The following is a 21,018-nucleotide window of genomic DNA, read 5'->3' on the forward strand; positions in this document are numbered from 1 at the left end:
GTCATGCCAATAAAGCATTTTTGAATTTGAATTTGAATTTGAGAGAGAGAGAGAGAGAGAGAGAGAGAGAGGAGAGACATGCATATCTAGAATGTGCCATGAGGTCATTTGTGTGTATACATATTTTCAGAAACTTTAAAACATTTGAAAGTCTTATCACCTCTTGCATCAGACCTCCTTTTCACCCCCATCACCAAATATGTGTGCAGAATTTTTTTAAACCCAAAACGCCAGTGTTGCTTTAAACATAATCAGACTCTGACAGACTTCTGTGTCTACGCTGATTGATTTTCTCAGATCTGTCTTCTCCAAGTAGTTCAAGCTTGGAGGGGACACCCATCTAAAGAAATAGAGCACTCCATTATTCAGCCTAAAGGAAGAAATGATAAAAATGGGAAAAGAAAGAGAATCCGTCAGACATTTAAATCAGCTGATATCCCCTGGTCTCCCTGCGCTGTAGGTGGCTATGCTGCGGAGCCTCTGATAACATCAGTGAGAAGTTAAACAAAAGGCATTTTTTCCTCAAAACGGCCATCTTTCAGCTTGACTACTGCTGTAAACATCATTCCAGAACACAACATTATGAGACATCTTACCCTACATTCCTTATCCTCCTCTTTAAAGGGAGAGAGACGTCTCAAAGTGCTTTGCCAAAAAGAAGACTCCTAACAGTTTCAAGACACACGGAGGGGGAGAGGTATAGAAAGAGTGTGTGTTTAAAAAATGGGCCAGGATTTTGACAGCAGTTTTGGAGTTTTGCTTCAGAGGTCTTGGTTTCACCTTTGAGTCTGTTATTGACACATTGAGAATTAGAATAAATTCTCTCTAGTGGCTAATGCAGACTGTCTAATGAGCGCGCTGTCATCCGCCAAAGTAATTTCTCCCAGAACAAGGTTTCATACCAGGAGTTTTGGAAATCCATTTGGAAAAGGAATAGTTCCATTGACCTTAATACCTTTCCGAACATTCTCTTTGAGCATTCTTTCACTCCCTTCGGTTCTAATTGATTTCATAAAAGAGGTAATATGTAAAACCAAGGAGGGGCTCTGTTGATATAACCTTGAATCTAAATGATCCTTGAATCCCCTTGTTGTCTGAGAAACTCTTCACTGTCTTTAAACGCCTCATAACTTCCCCATGACACATTTTCTGGACCGTGTCTGTAACTTCCACAGAGCAATTCACCTCTTCATCTCATGTAGACTATTCCTGCGGCAAATTATCTACTGTAACTTCTGCCCCAAAAGTCAACTCCCTCAGATCAAGAGTGCATTGCGTTTACTTTTAGCACAGTCAGGACGTATACCAGTTACAACCTTTTAAGAACATATTCACTGTGTGTAGGACAATTTATTATGTAGTGCAGGGAATGTGGACGGCAGATAAACGCACATGGACACTTGTTTAACTTCCTGTAGCTGAGTGTATTTTAATGTTGCATCTTCCAGGTAAAGCACTGCTTTCTTATGAAATCAAGTCTTTTTTTTTCCATTTCTTTTTTATTTTTAATTTGAAATTTTAGACACACACACACACACACATAATCCACTTTATTAGGTACACCTGAACACCTAATTATTCATGCGATTATCTAATTAGCCACTACAGGTCAGGAACTTCAGTTAATGTTCACATCAACCATCAGAATGGGGAAAAATATGATCTCAGTGATTTCTACCATGGCATGAGTTTTGGCTTGAGTATTTCTGTAACTGCTGATCTCCTGGGATTTACTCCGAATGAGGCCAAAAACAAAAAACATCCAGTGAGCGGCAGTTCTGTGGATGGAAATGCCTTGTTGACGAGAGAGGTCAACAGAGAATGGCCAGACTGGTTCGAGCTGACAGAAAGGCTACGGCAACTCAGATAATCACTCTGTACAATTGTGGTGGGAAAATATTATCTCAGAATGCTATTCTGAGATGCAGGTTGGAGCTGTTTTGGCGGCATGAGCGGGACCTACTCAACATTAGGCAGGTGGTTTTAATGTTGTGGCTGATATATGTATATATTATAGGCCCAGAATCAAATTTTAAGCCTAAAACAGACTTACAAAATAATTCTACTATTATTTTGTAAGTCTGCACAGAAATGACTTGTCACCAGTCACCAGCTCAGATCAAAAAACAAATTTAAGTTTCTAGTATTGCAATATACTGTATGTTACCATATGTCCTTGAAATTGTGACATAAGTACAAGTACAGAAAACCACATGAGAAGAAACATAAAAAAAAGTATAAAATTTTCCATATATAGTCCTCTTTTTTTATTATTATTAACAGAGGTCAAATAAATTCAAGTCATATTTACAGAGAAAGGCAATAAATATTTTATAATAGCAATAAAATTATTATTTTCTGCATACATTTTTTAATTGTACGTGTGTCATGATTGTTAGTAACGTCTGAAATACGATGAGTATATAGATGTGTGTATACTACAGCTATACACATAAGGAGAGTAGACTTCACCATTAATGGCTGGAGTCCAGTGTCTGCAGAAGGGAGTTCCACTCAATATAAATGATCCAGTAAGCTTTTGTCAATGTCTCGGACCCACAGACTACCTCTGCAGTGCACCTCTGTCTCAAACATTAGAGAAAGTTGTAGAAAGCCAGAAAATTCTACAGCAGAGAAAGGCCATGTACACACTGCAAAGTTTTGGGAGTCAAAGCCGCATTTAAATGCTGGAGTGAATCATCTAAATTACCGTTTAGTGTGTGTACGCAATATAACAGTTACTCCCGAAACTGCGATGATATTCATTTGATAACCATAACAGCATTTTGGCAGCTTAGTTCGCCTGAAAGATATACACAGCCTTCAAGCAGAGTCCGAAGTATTGTAATTATGAGTTCCAACACATTCTAGTCACATTTACAAGTGAGAAACTAGATGATACCTGAGTTGCCGAGTCATGAAGTTGGAAGGGGTGTGTTGACATTTTGTTTCCAACTTTAATGTGTAACATGTCTTAATAAAAACGTTGTTGTAAAGATGCTCTTAGATGCTCTTCAAGGCAGCAATAGTAGCGACCATAGACATTTTTTAGTAAACTGCCACCAATAGAAGGCAGTGAGTTTTGTTTATACTCTCAGCATGCTCTCTCTGGACTGTAATACATAGGTTACGAGAACGTTGGGCTAGTGTGGAATTTGATTGTAGAATGTGGTTTTCACTCCCATAAGTTACTGAACTTTGTGAGTACAATTTGGGTTTAAGCACTCAAAATAGGAGTGACAACCATATTTACCTGCAGTGTGTACATGGCCAAAGTTTTCTAGAATGAAAGGAGAGTGGTAGAACAACTGTTTCTGGTTCAGACAGGTGTGATTTCATTGGCTGAATGACGTGCACTAGTCAGATTTGACACTTTTTTCCCCAAATGAACTCAGTTAACTGTCGTGGACATTAAGGGCAATGCATCATACCTGGTTTTTGCATTTTGCAGTATTGTGTTAGCTAAATTGATATTTGGTAGCTAAATTGTTTTTAGAAAGGACACAGGTTGACAACATAATCAGCATGTCATTTCTGCATCATCAAAATGTTGGCTGCAGTTTGCTAAATTACACAATGGTGCGTTACATGCTAGTGAAGTAGATGAGAGCATTGAGACCATTGTTTTTCCCAAAACCTTATTACAGAAAGCAAGGTCAAATGCCTCTTCAATCTCTTCCAGTCCCTTCATATCCTGGCTTCACTTTTTTGTTTTTTTAAAGGAACTACTACCAAAAGTGATCTGGCTAGTCAAATCATGTTGATCTAAGCTGATTCACAGAATACACACAAATGTCAAAGGAACCATATAGTACTCTGAGCATTCTGCATATTTCGCTCTTGAAAGGGCCTGGTGTCCGCTCAAGAGTGGTGGCCCAAAGGAAAACATCCAACAAGGTGAGGAACACGGCTCTTCAAAATATTGCACTCAAAGCTTCACGTTTACCTATGGAGGCCTGTAAAGGTCACGTGAATTTGTTATTGCTCTCTCGTTGTGTCTCCATGACAGCCCATTCCAGTGGAAAATATTGGATCATTGTTGTCGAGGGCAACACAAATGAAAATAAAAGGTTTCCCAGGCGGTGCGGTTTAATCTCATCGCTTTTCCAGAGTTTTAACAGGACGCCTTCTGCTGTAAACATGTTAAAGCAGGAGACACTAGTTCCTTGTATGTCATCCTTAGTTAAATCAGTATAAATAAAAATAACAGACACCAATATTACATTAAAAAAAAACAACCCATAAACATTCAACAGCTGGGAGAAACATGAAGCTTCTGAAATATAAAAATAAAACATCTTTGAAATTTTGGAAGCTTCTTTTCTCATGTCTGTAGCCATTATTTACTTGTGTCCTCTTCCATAAGATTAGTCTTTAAGGTAAGAAGCACGTGGGGTCCTTAGGGAACAGTGCAGACTCATCCTCACTGACTCAATTCGTTTTGGGGTTGAGTTTTAAACGCCGTGCCCTCCGTGTCCGTTTTGTAACTGTTGTGAAACGGAACTCCTCGAGAGGGTCCACTTTACCTTTGGGATGGCGTTTCATGAAATGCACTTCCTGTTGCGTCTGTGTGGTCCTTGAGCCTTTCTTGGGTCGACCCTTTCGGTTGAAACCCAAATACCACCCTTTGTACTTGGCCGAGACCAGTGCTGTGTAGTTATTCTCCAAATATTCCTCCACAAAGACGCAATCCTGGTTATTCCCATTGGGCTGAGGAGAGAGAACAAGACAAAATGTCAGAACATTTTTGGACCAGCGTAGGGTTCGATTGGTCATAATACATGAACGCAAGTGACTACAGGCATATGCTTAACTAAACCCAGAATACGTGATGTATGTGTGATGGTGGGGGTGTGTTGAGCGCTGGCGTGTGAATGGAGAGCGAATTCAGGAGATGAGAAGGGTAAGGATCAGCACCTGACAATGGTTGTCTCTAACAGCTGTTTGTCATTGCAGTGAGAGTTGGAGATGGATTTAAGAGTGAGCCAGACCCCAGTGAGGGAGATAGAGCTACCACAAATGATAAATGAGTGAGGTGCTGAAAAGCACATTTTGTGTTATAAAATAAATACCATTTGAGTTGAATTCGCCATCTCCCGCATCCTCTTCGCACCCCATCATGAACTTTGTTACAGTATGGTACATCAAGGTTTTATGTGTAGTAATGCCTACAAGAAACTGTCAGCAATTCGGCGACCTCCAACTGTTTATGTTTGCTGTATTTGTAACCAGGTTCAGTTCCAGGATGTGACCTTTGAGGTAGCATTTTGATCTTTATGGTGGGCAAGTGATTCTCTCTTCATAATTTTGCCATTTGACCAAGTTGAGGTGGGTCGCAATTTTCTAGGTGGGCACAAGGATAATCTATGGGGGAAATGCCCTAGCCTCTCCATTAGTCCTGACCCCCCCACCCCAATATTTATACCATTATCAATGAAAATATATATAGAAATCATATAAATTAATTTGGTAACATTATTGGTATTTCTAACTGCCTGTGAGTCTTCAGAATTCTTCAAGTTTGGTGCATTTGCAGAGAAACAAGAATAAGCGATACTCCGTGCTGCTCTGAGTAGTTGGTGAATAGGTGTAGTGCTATGTGGTGGTCCATTTGCACTTGATTAACACTGTGGAAGTTTTATGCTTTGTGAATACCTCTGCTTTTAGAGATCACTCTGAAATAACTTAGATGACCAATCTATATTCCACATATTGACTGATAATGATGCCTCAAAGTCTAATGTTTTAAAAAGAAAGGACATCCCCTCTGACAACAAGACACAAAAATTGTGCCCCTCTCTGGAACTTATGGTTAGTTAAATACAAGCCACGTGAGCCATGGAATATACTATTCAAGGCAAAATGTAGGGGGTGTTATTCTTTCCTCTTCAAATTTGTTTGTGGTGTGGCAGTTACAGGAACTTTGGAAAAAATAACAATTATACCTCAAAACAGCATCCCTAAATATTTCATTGTATTTGAATATATGGTATTAAAATACACATTATCTGGCTCAATTGTGTAACCATCATGATGTGGTTACAGTATATCCAACAGTGTATACATTTAACGTATATCCAAAATTTGTCCCAGCTACAAACTCAAGACATGCAGTGAACATTGTTACAACCTGGCAGCACAAGCCACAGGAAATAAAAAAATCTCCTTTTTGTCTGAGCATGCATACAAAACTAGGGTTGTCGACTGTACCGCATTAAGCCTTTGGTCCCATATTTGAGTGTTTTAGTATACACAAGGCAAAGACTCGTATTTCAAGTATTTGTATTCATATTTTGCAAACCCTCTTTCATATCTCATTTTTTGCAATGTGACTTCAGTGTGAATTGTAATTTCGGAACATTCGTCATAACTGCATGTTTGATATACGCACTGACATATGTAGTCAGTAGTCGCTCTTGGAATTGTAAAGTTCTCAATGGAGACACTGTGCCTCATTCATGAAACACATTGAAACAGTGTACTTGGCTTGCGGTGTGAACGTAGCTTCTGAAACCCAATGTAGTTTTGCCAGGATGCATGACGTGATCTGCTATGATCGTACAACGCATGACTGTCCAGTGATGTAAACATTCACAAATAGACAGATATTCTAGTCTAAATGAGAATTTTCTTAACAGGCCCAGTTTTTTCTTAAATGGTAAAAATAAACTTACTTTTCCAGTAATTTTGCCATTCTTGTTCATGCAGATGTAGTGACCACTCTCTTTTCCTTTTATTCGAATGTGACTCCCGAATGTCTCTGTCTCAACAATAAGTAGAGCTGTAATAAAAAAGGAAACATTGTTTAACACTGGGGTGAATATGTATTATATAATATTTTATATATAATATATATTTTTGATTTATTGCATTATAAACAGGGTGGGGGCTGCTTAATTGTCATGAAAATAATGTTACATTGCAAATATCTTAATGCACCTAAAAATAGCCTTTTTCGTTTCTTCTAGCACAACATAATTTTTAATTGTTTCTTTTCTTTCTGGGGTGAAATATGACTGGGACATTTTCTTGGCAGGTTTTGTTAGTATTTGTTGCAGTATAACATGCCACACTCAAAATCACTGAGATCACATTTTTCCCCATTCTAATGGTTGATGTGAACATTGACTGAAGCTCCTGACCCGTATCTGCATGATTTTGTGCACTGCTGCCACATGACAACTGGGGCACAAAAAACTCATGGAGAAGAAAAGGCCCAAATTAATTGCAAAAGACTGTTTTTTTTTTAAGTTGAAGCGTCAAGATTGGGCAAAGAAGTACATGAAGACAGAGTTTTCAAAGGTTTTATGGACAGATGAAATGAGTGCGACTCAAAACTCACTGTTCCTGTTAAACATTCAGGTTTGAGGTTCAATAACATTTTGGATTGACTGAGAATATTGTGTTTGTTCAACAATAAAAATGAATCCTGAGGAATTAAATTAGCCTAATAATTGGGCACACAGTGTATAAAAGTATATCGAAATGTATCAACTATCAAAAAAACTAAACAAAAAAGCTCTACGAAACTCATCATACACTACAGGGAGGAGCTCCCTCACAATCCTTCAAACACCAAAACACACTATTCTCTCTCCCTCTGTAACCACCTTTGTTAAGGGCCCCCTCTCTGGGGGGAAGCAATCCGCCAAGCTCCTTGGAGCAGATCAGACCCCTGGGGATTGGGTTTCCACTTGCCTTTAGTTCGTGCTCACTCAATCAAAAAGTTAGGATGATCCATTTGTTTAACACACTGGGCTATTCAAAGGTGCTCAAAGCAGAGAGGCTTAAAGAACAACACCAAAACGGTCCCCTTCGAAAACAGCCCAGGGTAACATAAGAGGGGCAGCCAATCCAGGCAGAGCACTTCAGATCAAATGAGATTGGGAATGATCCCACTCCTGAGCACATGCCCCTTTACAAGAACAAGCTGTTTTAAATTATGTGATTGAAAAATACTAAATCTTTGTTATGAAAAAAAAAAAATGGAATAAGATTTGTTGTCAGGAAAGTGACACAAAAGCGTCAAAATCACATCTTTCTGTATTTAAGCAGTCAGCCTACCATCTGTATTATTCCCAAATAATCTAAAAATAAATTTAAAAAGTAGACCAACAGCAGAAAGGGTGAGTGTTCTGGCAAAAGTGCCGTTCCATGTCATGATTTAGCCATGTCAACCCAGTCTCATGACACATTGTGATAGAAGTATGAGATGGCGAAATTGTGAAAAATGTAATGAGTTCACTCAAGTTTAACCCCTAACCCAAACCTAAACTTAACCATAATGTCTAACTCCTTATCCAAACTATAAGCCTAAATAAAGTGTGGTATAGTAGGCTAACTCTGATCCTAGAAGTTCAGTACATGAGGAGCTATTTAAACATGCTCAGCACTCATTTTGTTTTTGAATGTTTAAACATACTAACTTTGACAAGACAGCAGTAACACAAGGATAAAGCTGACTCAAAGTAGCATAGAATGTGTGAGTGTGTGTGTGTGTGTGTGTGTGTGTGTGTGTGTGTGTGAGGAGAGAGAGAGAGAGAGAGAGAGAGAGAGAGAGAGAGAGAGAGAGAGTTTCATGGAGCTCACAGGTGCCAGGTGTGGGGGTTTACCTGGATCTGCCTCCTCTTGTGCTAATACAACTTAGCTTTGCTCAGCCAATGCTGCGCTGCTAAACTAACACTGAGTGCACTTACATGAACAGTAATACCTCCTGAAAGCTATCAAAAATACTGCTTTTCACGTCAAAGCTTATATAGCCAAGCGCCAATACTTGTACACATTGGATAATGGTTGGACGCTGGTAAAGTTCTTTAAATGCTACTCAAAATCTGGGTAATGGTCAAAAATCTCTGTTTACTGGTTGGGTTTTGCTTAAACCATTTATAAACTTACAATGGTAAAAGAAAGTTGCCTAATTTGGCAACATTTTTGCTAAATTATATTAAGTGGTTCCTTGCACATATCACGGCAGATCCGAGGTGAAGTGTCCACTGTGTGATGCTAAAAGCAAGTTAAATGTTCTCCCAAACAGATGAGGTTTTTAAAATGAATGCTCTATCGAGTTTTAAATGAACAAAACCGACCTCCCTACCCTAAACCTTAAACCTAACCGATGGTGTCATAAAAAGAAAAACACAATTGCTGAAGCAACCACGTCATCTTGTGGTGCTTCTATGACACTTGTGTTAACTCACATGCTCTTAAATAAGTGTTTGCAAACTGATAATCTCAAAGTCATTGATGTTGTAGCGCTTCTAGTGTACATTTCACTAGGAAATGCCGTGATACATACATCAAGCCACATAAAAACTGTAAAATGCAGGTATGGTAACATGGGAACAACTTGACTAGGTCTGAATATGGCACCAACCATCGACAGAACAACTTGCATACACAAAACACAAACCAGTGATTCTAACCAACTCAGCAGCCAACCAAATTCTTAAAATGAAACACCCCTAACCGTGCTTCCAATATTATCATTAATATAAGAAATTACCTAATATAACAAAATGCTACACATACAGTACAAACAACAAAAACTTTAGACGTTCATATTAAACTATGCTGCTAACACAATGGACCAGTGACTCCTTCACAAGCATTAGTTTAACACAAACACTATACAAGAACTACAAATCCAAAGGAGTAACAGGATTACCCAGGTACAGAAATACAGGACTAAAGGGTTTTAGAATCATGTCTGCTGAGGAATTTTTATGCTGAGCAGCTCTGACTGAAAAAATGATTGCAAGCGTGGAATATAAACATGCTTGTATCAGTCTGCAAAGTGAAGTGTAGCATTCAATGTGTTTATCTTCACTAAAAGTCTCCCTTTCTCAAACTAGCACTGCTGGGGCAAGCCGCCCATCAGTTTCAAGGTTTTTGTTTTGTTTATAGTTTGTCAAATTTTGATTAATAATGGTCCAGGTTGGAAGTTATAAAAGAGAAAATAATTTTAGGAATGTTATTAGCATATCTAAGATTATTCGATGTTCTGGACTTATTCTGGGGGAATATTTGCAGACTGGATTTAAACATGACGAAAAGTGTTAAACATAGATGAGAATATCATATTCTTATTGATTAACAAAATATTAAGTTAATTAACAAGCAAACATTAGGGATGTGCAAATTAGTCTGTCATGATAACTTTCATAAGAGATGGTGAAATCTCAAGATATCGTACGGTTTAGCTCGGATGAAAAAGTGACTTTTATTCCCAAAGAGACCAACCAAACAACAAACAGAACTATAATATAGCCATCATAGCTAGCTAGCCTCTTAACACTTTATTTTAAGAAAGGAAACATCTGTGAAGAAATCTGGTAACTCAATCCATATTTATTTATGCAATACATATGACGGATGTCCATAATCTGTAATACGCCCAATGTTTTCTTTCTTCTCGGGTTCACAAATGTTATTTTCCTATTTAAATCAAGGCTAGGTTTAGGGGTTAGACTTTATGCTTAGGTTCAGGTTTGGGTTCAGTGTTTAAATTAGGAAAATTCGTAATAACATTGTTCAATGGTTCCTTTATTTTTCTTCATTAAAGTCATACGTTTTTATACGAGTCAACTTGTGCGATTTCTTAAGATCTCGTAAGCAACATAGCAAAAAATTTGAATTCAAAGAATAAGAATCATTTTATTGCACCAATTGAACATAATGTGTTCATTGCAAGCAGAACAGATTCTGAGTCAGACCAGAGGTGTGTTTTTATTGGTTTAGTCTAGTTGGCTGAAGCATCTAAAGCACAGGAACACTCCCGTACCGTACTTGCCCCCATCGTCTCCATTGGCGTTGATCTTCTTGCCTAGGATCTGCACGTGTTTCCCTGTGGTTCTGCTGTAGAGCTGATATATCCGCACTTGTTTCCGGCTCACATCGTCTCGAGTGTGGTTCTCAATGTAGAACCGGAAGTCAGCCGAACTCTGGTGCGATTCCTAGAACCAGCAAGAAAAAAAGGTGTGTTAATCAAGGGTTTAGAGATAGAAGTGATGGTTATAGTTTAGAATGCAAGACCAACATCCATGTTACATTAATGCATTTGTCTGACTCTACATTTCCATCGAGCCTATGGCCTTTACATTGAAAGCGCCATGCTGTACTAGTTAAGCTACAGGAATAACAACGTCTTTTCAAATGTTGTGGTATTAAAGTCAACATAAAAAGCCGGACTTCCTGTGGTGAAACATTTCAAATCGTGGATTTCACGTGGAGTTCAAGTTTTGTGAATTTGTCGCATTGACCAATAGGAATTTGCTTGTTTGGTAGTGACATCTGTGTGGGCAGTGCTTTATACACAGCTAAACTGAATATTCACAATGGACAAAGATGTCATTTTAGCTGTGTTTTTTTATACATTTTTATAATTTTTTACTTAAGTCTCACAGAGAATAATGTTTTAAGGCTGCTTGACAATTATATTTTTGCTGGTTTTCGCCTTCAGAATTTCACAGTATCACTGTTCACTAAAATCTCATAATAGAGGTCTTCAACCCAGTTCAGTACCCCACACACGTCAGATGTTGTGCCATGTTCGGGTAAAGTTTTTTAAATATAGTGTGAGTTAGGGGCTGTTCACACGTGTTTATCCATCAGGAACTTATTGGATTGGATCAGCAGAAAAGTGGTCTGTATATAACAGGATGTTTGGTGACATCAGCCGAAATGGAAAGCCGTTTCAGATGTTGAGCAAATAATAACGTTTTGAAGAATAACTTGTTGTTGTTCTTTGGAATAACATGCATGAATCATACATAATAAGAGCTGGGATGTGTATTAAAAAAAGATGTCTTCATTTACAATGTGACATGCACAGTTTGAAAAGTATTATAAATGTAATCAAAATTTGTTATGTGCAATAATATCAGGACTGGGTAAAAATATAGATTTAAACCCTCAAATTAATCGTTTTCAATAATTTTATGTTAAATTTTGGTTGTGTTGATTATTAAATCTGTTAAATAAATACCAAGTGATCTGCATAATTTGGGCCCTGTTAATAATTTAATTATTATTTTAAGAATGTTCCAAGCATTGATATCAAAAGTATTTCTGCAGTACCAGTTCTGTCCCAACTGCTCACACAGTTATTTGAATTCATGATCGGTTACACCTTTACACTAAAATGGACAATTAATCAAATAATAATTGTGAAATGTCCTAGTGCAGATGTGCTCACACTTCTATGGCATGAGATCTACTTTTTCATAATGCCATTATAGTAATATCTACCATGTATTGTAGGCAGTGTTGTCACCATACCAGAATTTCAGTAGTCAATACATATGTACCAGTACAAATTGACAATTCTTGATACCAAAACTAATACTAATTTGTTAATTAGGTAAAAAAGAAATTCAGTTCTGAAGTAATTACTCAGAACAAGGAAGTAATATTAACAAAATCAGATAAAAAAAAACACATTTATAAAACAGAGCTTACATTTTCTAACAGTAGTATCAATACGTATTCAAGTATACGTTCAGAAATTGAAAAATAAAATAAAAAATTGAATTTACCATAAAACGTAAGAGGTTTTCACTGCATGATTATAATACATAATTTTTTTTAAAGCTACTAAAGTTATCCAGCCAAGAGTTATCCAAATAGTCTAGTTTTTTTGTTCAGGTTGTTTGATTGATATTTAGATTGATATTAATACGGGCAGGTCCATCACGCTTGTACGTTTACTTTAGACATGACTGATTGTGTTTTAATTAATACCTCGTGCCAAGACAGGCATTTTTCAGTGTACTGTCACACTGACGTGTATCAGAATTATTGTGAGCGCTCTTACTGCACGCACGCACATACACACACATTAGCAAGAGATAAGGCGTCTGTCGGTCAAACGGGGGCGAATTTCCGAAACATACGATGGCAAGGGAATGGGTCCATTATATTCATGAGGAAAGCGATACCTGATTAAAATATATATATATATATATATATATATATATATATATATATATATATATATATATATATATATATATATATATATTTAGCACAACCCTAACCCAACCCATAAACATATCGCTATCCAATCAGGTATTGTTTTCCTCATAAATATGAATGAGACTTCCCCTGTCATCATGTGTTTATTGTGTAGTTTATATCCCTTTCCCTTTTGAACTGTTAACGAGATTGACCAGTTGTTGTCTTGCGATAGACATAATAAGCAACCCTGTCTTTCGTTTGATTATTAAACCACAAAAGGATAAGATTTAATGTAATAAATATACAGTCTGCATGTACTGCACGCTGTAAAGTGAATGCGTAAAACCGCTCATGTGCTCAAAACACCCCATTTTAAGTGCATCACGAGCTGTGCTTGTAGTAGATGACAGAAGAGAATGCACATTCAACGTGGTGCATCCAGTGCCTTCAGACTCATGTAATTAAAATGCAATATTTTTTGCATCAATAATCACACTGGATCATATAACCGTCTTATCCGGAAGTGTGAAGTTACCATCAAAATCACAGAACTGGAAAAGTCTTCACTTCAAAATAAAAAGTAATTCAGGAAAAAAAGGAAAAGAAATTAAGAAATAAATCAGAAGAAAGAAAAAAAGCTTGGGAAATTTGTGATTTATTTTTTTTTAACCGAATTTAGAAAAAATAAAACAGATTTTATAGGGTCCTATTTAAAACACCGGAACTCTCTTGTGAATGGGAAGACGGCCATTACCGGAAGTCAGTGATTATATAAAGTTGTAACTATGGATATTTATTTAGCAAAAACACATCACTTCGCTTCAGAAGGCCTTTATTATCCCCCTAGAGCCGTATGGATTACTTCTTTGATGGATAGATGTACTTTTTTGGCTTCTAAATCGAAGGTACCATTCACTCCCATTATAAAGCTTGGAAGAGCCAGGATATTTTTAATAGAACTCTGATTGTGTTTGGCTGAAAGAAGAAAGTCATATACACCTAGGATGGCTTGAGGGTGAGTAAATGATGGGATCATTTTTGGGTGAACTAACCCTTTAATTGACAAACACTCGAAGGAAACATGCTATTGTTTTAATTTATCATTTACATCAAAATTTTACATTTTAATTGGCTAAAGGAGTATGTTACCTATTTTTCCTGTGGTATCAAAATTGTCATGAAATTTGACTGGTGTCAAAATTACGTTTTTGCAGTCTAAAAAAGTAATTCATTTATTTGAAAGTCAATAACTATAATCTGATTACACAAACTCAAAATGTAATGTATTACAAAACTTTTTTATTTAAAAGTAATTAAATTACATTAATTGATTACTTTGTAATCAGATTACACCCAGCACTAATTATAACTGAAATATACTCAATGGAATTAGAAATAATTCAATTGAAATCAAATCAAATCGAGGAATCAGTATAGATGCAATGATTTTGGCATGTTTTGGTGCTCGTCTCCTACTCTATCTCTCTGTCTCTCTCTTTCTTTCTTTCTCTCTCTTTCTAAATAAATAAAACAGCTGAATAAAATGAGCCTGGAGCTAAAGAACCGAGAAGTGAAGTTTTCAATTTCCACTAGCAAGTCTCCAGCAATTATACACCTGAAAGATCCAACTCTGTCATCAAACAAATATCTGCCTAGGGTAAGAATCACACTCATACATCAAACACACACACACACACCTGTAAGTACGGGAAATACATACATGTACACAACTGGTAAATTATGCATTTGCACACACACACAAACATAATAAAATACAACGCAGGTTGCCACGACATCTCCTGTCAATATAGAGTCATCACTCACATTCACACTCTGTGACTATCACTCAAGGCTTTGCACAAAAACAAGCTATCTCGCATCTTATCCAATACCCTTCCTCTATATGTGAGGAAAACATATACCTCTAAAAACAACCTGGAATCTCTATCCCAGCCAAGACTGCGCTCTCCGGCTGAAACGAGGGGTAATTACCCTGTAATGAGCTTTTATGTGGCTTCTCTCAGGTGGTTAATTACACACACATTACATGCTTCCATTCTGTGTTATTTTAACCTCGGCTAATTAATAACGTTTAGGGAACATGAGGGGAAACGTGCTCACAGTACGAAAACATTTTTTCAATGGAAAGAAACCACATCCATTTACAGTGGGCCCTAAGAGGTATTTGGACACTTAAGTCACACTTAAAAATGTTTGAATGTCACTGCATTAGACAGCAAAATATCAAACCAAGTAGCACTGATTTTCAAGAAAGCAAGCACACTTTTCAAGCAAAACATCTCACAATAAGAAGTTTGATAGTATTAAGTTATAAAAATGCATGGGCATACTGTTCAAAATAAAAATAAAAGTATTTGAACACTTTGTGGTTGTCAACTTTTGGTGGACATATGAAATATTGTCAGAAAATTATATATATTTTTGACATTAAACTGTTTTTAGTACCGTTAAACAAATTATAAATAGAAAAAAAATTGTTGCACGTGTTTGGGTATTTTTTATTATTTATTTGTTTTATGCCTCATATTTGATATATTAGGCTTTAAATGTCATTATCCTCCTGAGACCCAGCAATTCCTTTGTGTAGGATATTTGTTATTAAAGTTTTTCTTATCTGATACATGCTACAGTGGTAAATGTTGAGGTATTATCAGAGGACTCCCTCTGCTTTTCAGAAATACCAATGTTTGAGAGTTTGGTCATGACAGCTTCCACTCCTTGGTCTATAAATAGGAATTGAAATGTATCACAGTTCAATTGTGCACCTCAATTATAATATGAATAACACTTTATTTTTTCAATAAACAATTTTTATCCCATGTATTGTATGCACCAGACTCTATATTGGCATTTAAAAAAGGGAAATTGTTAAACTTTTTCGCTGGGTCTCAAGAACTTATGGTAAGATGACATCATAAAATATTGACAGAGCAGGATGCATATATGAAAATACACAGGAATATTAGTTCACACTTTAAATATATCTTATAAAATGTATATGTCAGAAATTTCAAAGCTCTGTGGAATTACATATACATTTATACATTTATTTATTTATTTATTTTTGCGGTGGGCATGAATGGAATGTAATGGTGATTGAAAGATCCACCTCAAAAGCCTGTAGTGTCATATTTGATACATGATTTCAAAGGGCTGTTTTCAATAAAATAATATTCAAGATTTTAACCAAGCACAGACTGCTTATAATCAGCAAATACTTATTTTAAAATATCAGCAACAATATAATCATTACTGTCACTTACTTTATTATAATAAGCTGTTATTTATTTCAACATAAGAGTCACTGTTTTGCATGTCCGCCACCATTTTAAATATATCGATATAAACATTGAAACCACTTTTCTTCCCAAATAACTACTAAATGGTGCCATAAACATGTGAAACTTACATACCATAGGTTGTTTGGCTCGTCAGCTTGAACAGCGTGTGAAACAGAATTTGTTTGGGAAACATCAGCACCCCCCACCCCCCCAAAATTGGAAAACATCAGCATGCACAAGCTTAACTGTCATTCTGGAAAACCTAAATTAATTTCAAATCTGATTTTATGGATCCATCTATAAATTAAATTACCTTAAATTAATTACACGGCTGTCTCCAACGTCAAAACAACTCAGTTTAACATAGAATCAATGCCAATTTCTGCTTGTAATAACACTAGCATAAAAAGACAAGCACTCACACATACAGCCTCTCCTCGGAAAGGATTTACTCTGAAATCTGGCCATCTAGTTTTGAAGACTGTTGCATATGTACGGGAGCAGGTTGGAGAGGGCATGCCTATGCAGGGAGCCCGCCGCGGCCAAACATTTTTTTATCACACCGCCCGACTCCCTTCAAAGCCAACCAAGCCAATCAAATATCACTGCGACTTCAAAAGACGGCGCTGTTCTCGCTAAGAAGCTCAGCACTCTTGCATGTCAGATAGGCCGTATCTGCAGACACTCTCTGTGCAGGATGTATCTCAGGAAACAACGCTTCAGTGCACTGCCACTTAAACTGTGCTTATCGTGCCGTCTCTTTCACTGCATCTCATTAATAACAACCTTGTGCACTTGTGGAATGAATACTACAACAACACTGAAGGTCACGGTTAGCAGTTAGCAGCAAAAAACTGGTGATATGTAGAGGAGAGCGGGGCTAGTGGTCACACTTTTAGTCCAGCCAGTATTTCTCAGGGTAGTTTATCTGTGAAAGTCAGTTTCTGTATAGGCTCATACTTTTACGTCTTGGATGCAAAAAAGCTATTGAATATTTTAACAGTTTTTGCCCATGATGTCACAATAGTATTGGGCTTGTCACAATGGAATCTGCCTAAGAACAGGATTTTCCCCAAAGATGAAAAATGTATGCCATTTATGAATAATACCCTTGTCCTGAAAATACAGTTTTCCCATTTGCCCATTGCCCATTTTAGTTTTTAGCTTAGAATTCACAAAATTACTCAAATTTAAGAGTATTTTTTACATCAGGTATTTGAAACCAACATTTGTGAAATTGACTTCCCCATGTGAAACAAGCCCCAGTCTCTATATTCTGTCTATCAATGATCAGGAATACAATTAAAGATCTATACTAATGTTGTCACTTACTCAAAAAGCAGACTGTGCCACACTGTGGCCTTGTTTGTGCAAACTGCTTTGGAACAAAACTGAGCGCACAGAATTATATAACCAACTTGGGTCTCACTTTCATCAAATCAATGGCTTTTTGTTCCTGATTTGAGAGGTGTCTTTGTAGATCTTCCCCCTCTATTACAACATTCTGATGCAGGTTTTGTAATCACATTGCCTTGACCCATTTGCCAGGGGGGGAACAAAAAATGTTGCCCATTAAGCTGTTCTCGCCTTGTAAGGTATGTTCATCTGTCATTCAAGTCGATTCGAGGAACTGCACGTATCTAATTACTTATTTGTTCTGCATATTGTGTTAGCTGAATTCTGTCAGAGATTCAGAGGATTAGTCACCTTCCTCAAAGTCTTGCGAGAGCCTGAGATTTCAGCTCAGGTGAGCTAGTCATAACTTAATAGCTTAATAAAGGACATTCTATTTGTATGGTCACCTGGCTGTCCTCTAATGAAGAAAATCATTCTTTCTTTCTAGATATTTTATTTTAGCATCTTCAAAGAAGTCTAGCTTACATCCTTTGCTTAGATAACAGCTTTGCACACTTAGGGCAATATCTCAACTGACTTCATGAGGTATCCACAAGTTTTTTTTAACAGCATTGAATCATATTCTACAACATTAATTTCAAGCAACGGTCAAGTTTTTCCAAAACAATAGATAGATAGTGATAGACAGATAGTAATTTAAAGGAATGTTCTTGGATCAAAATAAGCTAAATCAACAGCATTTGTGACATTATATTGATTACCATAAAACATCCCTCCCTTCTTTTCTTTTCTTTTTTATTATAAAATGTAGGATACAGTGAGACACTTACAATGGAAGTGAATGGGGCCGATTTTTGGAGTGTTTAAAGGCAGAAATGTGAAGTTTGTAATTTTATAAAAGCACTTACATGAATTTTTCTGTGAAATCTCCATGTATAATTTGAGTTGTAAGGTTGTTTAAATCGTCATTTTTTTACAGTCGTTTTAGTGTTATGGGATGCATTACGTTGTTATGGCAACGTAGTAGTAAAATTGGTTTTAACTTTACACAGAAAAGGTTAGTAAGCGATTGTATTCCACTAAAATCATTTTAACACGCATATTGTTTATGACTTGTGGCTATACTTTTAAAACGGTGTGGTTTTTTTTACGTTTACGGATTGGCCCCATTCACTGTAAGTGTCTTAATGTTACCCCGATTTTTGCTCGGTTTAAATAAACGAGGTTTTTTTGTATTAATCAGCATCATATCACAAATGAGCGCGCGATATTCCTTTAATTATGCTTTTATATCAGTCTAATCCATTACAACAATTCAATTTCAATATATTTGTCTGGGGTTGCACAGACACATTTATCTGGCCGTCACTTTAATTACAAAAGATTATTTTATTAATTTCATGGAGAGTACAGAAAATTCATCGGGGGTGTTATCGGGGGCAAATTAAAAATAAACAAATGTATTAGCCTATATTTATTTAGCGTCTCTTTGCATTGCGCAAAATGCTTTTTTTATCTCTCAGGTTTATGCAAGTGAATAAATTAATGTTCATACTATTCCAATGGAAAATTTTGCATTTGTGATAATTGCAAATAAAATATTTTTACACATTTGTCACGAAGGTCTGTATGCAACAACATCAACAAAAAGAAACGCAACAGGACATCCACAATCCTTTTTAAAGAAAAATGCAATTTCTCCGACGAGATCACGAACACCTCCAAACCCACTTTTATTTTACATTCCCCTAGGGTCTATATTTCCAATGCCAGTGTTTTACAAAAACCTTAAAACAACAAATTAAACACGCTTTGTGTTTGCGCACATCCTCAGAGTCCTTCCCTAATCCAGATGATTAAAAACAGTGAAACAGCAGACTTACCTGTAACTGGAAGTAGAGGACCAGAAAGTGTAAACACCTGGAGAAAGAGAGAGAGAGAGAGAGAGAGAGAGAGAGAGAGAGAGAGAGAGAGAGAGGGAGGAAAGGAGGGGTGAATCACAAGCAATTACACCAGATAAAAATATACTAGTACATCTCAAACCTGGCTTTGGGCGACTTCTATTGGCAAGAATGTACGGGCTCAATCAAAGTGAATATTAAAAAGGTTTCTTACACATAGATAAATCTCGAAGGCAGAACAGACATCATGGTCAAATACACCTGTTTCCAGCCTTTGACGCGGAGCCCCGCCAGTGTCTCACACACACAATCCCGGAGGAGATGTGCAATCCCGGAGAACAGAGTGATTAAGGAAGTGAAAATGTGCCGCGGGAAGCAGCATGAGGCTCGTCCTTGCTTCAAAATGATCAGAATAAACACAAATCAATGTCTTTCCCCGAGGCGTCCCCGATCCGCGCCTCGGTGCGCACGGCGCTCTCTCGCCAAAGCGCGCAAAGATTGAATTAGTAAGAGGGGCTGTAGCGGAGTGTCTCCTACTCGGAGATCAATCCACGGCCTTTGCTACTTAGTCTTGATCCAGTATGCGTTAAAACAAGATCAATTCCGTTCGTACCTGCCGAAGACACCTGGAAGCGCACACCTTACATAGACCACACTCTTTCCATATCCGTCGTTTGGAGAGGGAAAACTTTCTCAACAACTCAAAGCTGTCCGGATAGATGAGTTAGCTGAAAATAAGTCTCGCTTTCTCTATTTGCTTTTGTTATCCAAGCAATAGTTGTGTAAAAAGGCGGAGAGACCCTTGGCGAATCCTAGAGGAGCGAGTGGTGATGGTACGGGACTCCTGTCAGTGGTCTGTCTGTCTGTGTGCCGCGGAGGGTTGGAGCGCACTGAGGGGTTTTTGGTTGGTAGTGGGTGGAAACCTGTCAGTGGTTTTGCACCTGATAGGGTGATCTGAGAGAGACCAATGCGCTTTTCCTCAGTCGGACCGCTTTCCCTTTGCGCTTCTCATAGTTTCTTGAGCTCTTCTTTTTAATGCCAATCAATAATCCTTGCGGATTTCACATTAGAACTCGTAAACAGGTGCATTTCAGTTGAGCAAAACCAGATCCTCACACATGAGATAACAAAATTCTCTTCCGATGCGGTAAAAAGGCGTTATTTTACGCTTCTTTTCCAAAAGCTGAAATTAAAATCTAATTTAAAAGCAATATTGTTAATAACAATAATAATACAGATGAGAGGTCAAATGTATGTATTGTTTATATTTATTTTAAAAGTATGTATTGCGTAAACTTACTGCATTTATTTGTTCGTTTGGGGTTGGAACAGAGTGAACAGTGTAACTGAATTAGTGTTTCCAGACCAACTACTAAAAAAATGTAGTAGCCTAGCTTATTAAATTATATATATATATATATCATCTAAGTATATATATATGAATATGTATATATATATATATATATAGCATATCATCTAAGCACGTATATATGAATGCACGTGCT

At 37.0% G+C, this 21,018-nt stretch overlaps 1 protein-coding gene across 1 annotated transcript; it reads right to left on the minus strand.

Moving 5' to 3' along the window:
- Positions 1-1,604: 1,604 nt before the first annotated feature.
- On the minus strand, positions 1,605-20,365 carry LOC127659936 (fibroblast growth factor 18-like). The gene is made up of 5 exons (XM_052149936.1): positions 19,728-20,365; positions 19,496-19,532; positions 10,781-10,952; positions 6,675-6,781; positions 1,605-4,710 (listed from the first exon to the last, which is right to left on the minus strand). Exons 1-5 carry the CDS (start codon positions 19,760-19,762, stop codon positions 4,432-4,434), a joined length of 630 nt encoding a protein of 209 aa, XP_052005896.1. The 5' UTR covers positions 19,763-20,365; the 3' UTR covers positions 1,605-4,431.
- Between the last annotated feature and the right edge of the window lie 653 nt (positions 20,366-21,018).

Source organism: Xyrauchen texanus, chromosome 19, assembly GCF_025860055.1.
Source record: "Xyrauchen texanus isolate HMW12.3.18 chromosome 19, RBS_HiC_50CHRs, whole genome shotgun sequence".
Taxonomy (NCBI): Eukaryota; Metazoa; Chordata; class Actinopteri; order Cypriniformes; family Catostomidae; genus Xyrauchen; species Xyrauchen texanus.

Bases quoted from the DNA above. Each gene is read 5' to 3' on its own strand.
- LOC127659936 (XM_052149936.1), bottom strand. From the start codon at position 19,762: ATGATGTCTGTTCTGCCTTCGAGATTTATCTATGT. The intron at 19,533-19,727 runs GTAAGAAACCTT...CTCTTTCTCCAG, and splicing joins CCTTCGAGATTTATCTATGT to GTGTTTACACTTTCTGGTCC. The intron at 6,782-10,780 runs GTACGGGAGTGT...TTTTTATTACAG, and splicing joins AGACGATGGGGGCAAGTACG to CTCTACTTATTGTTGAGACA.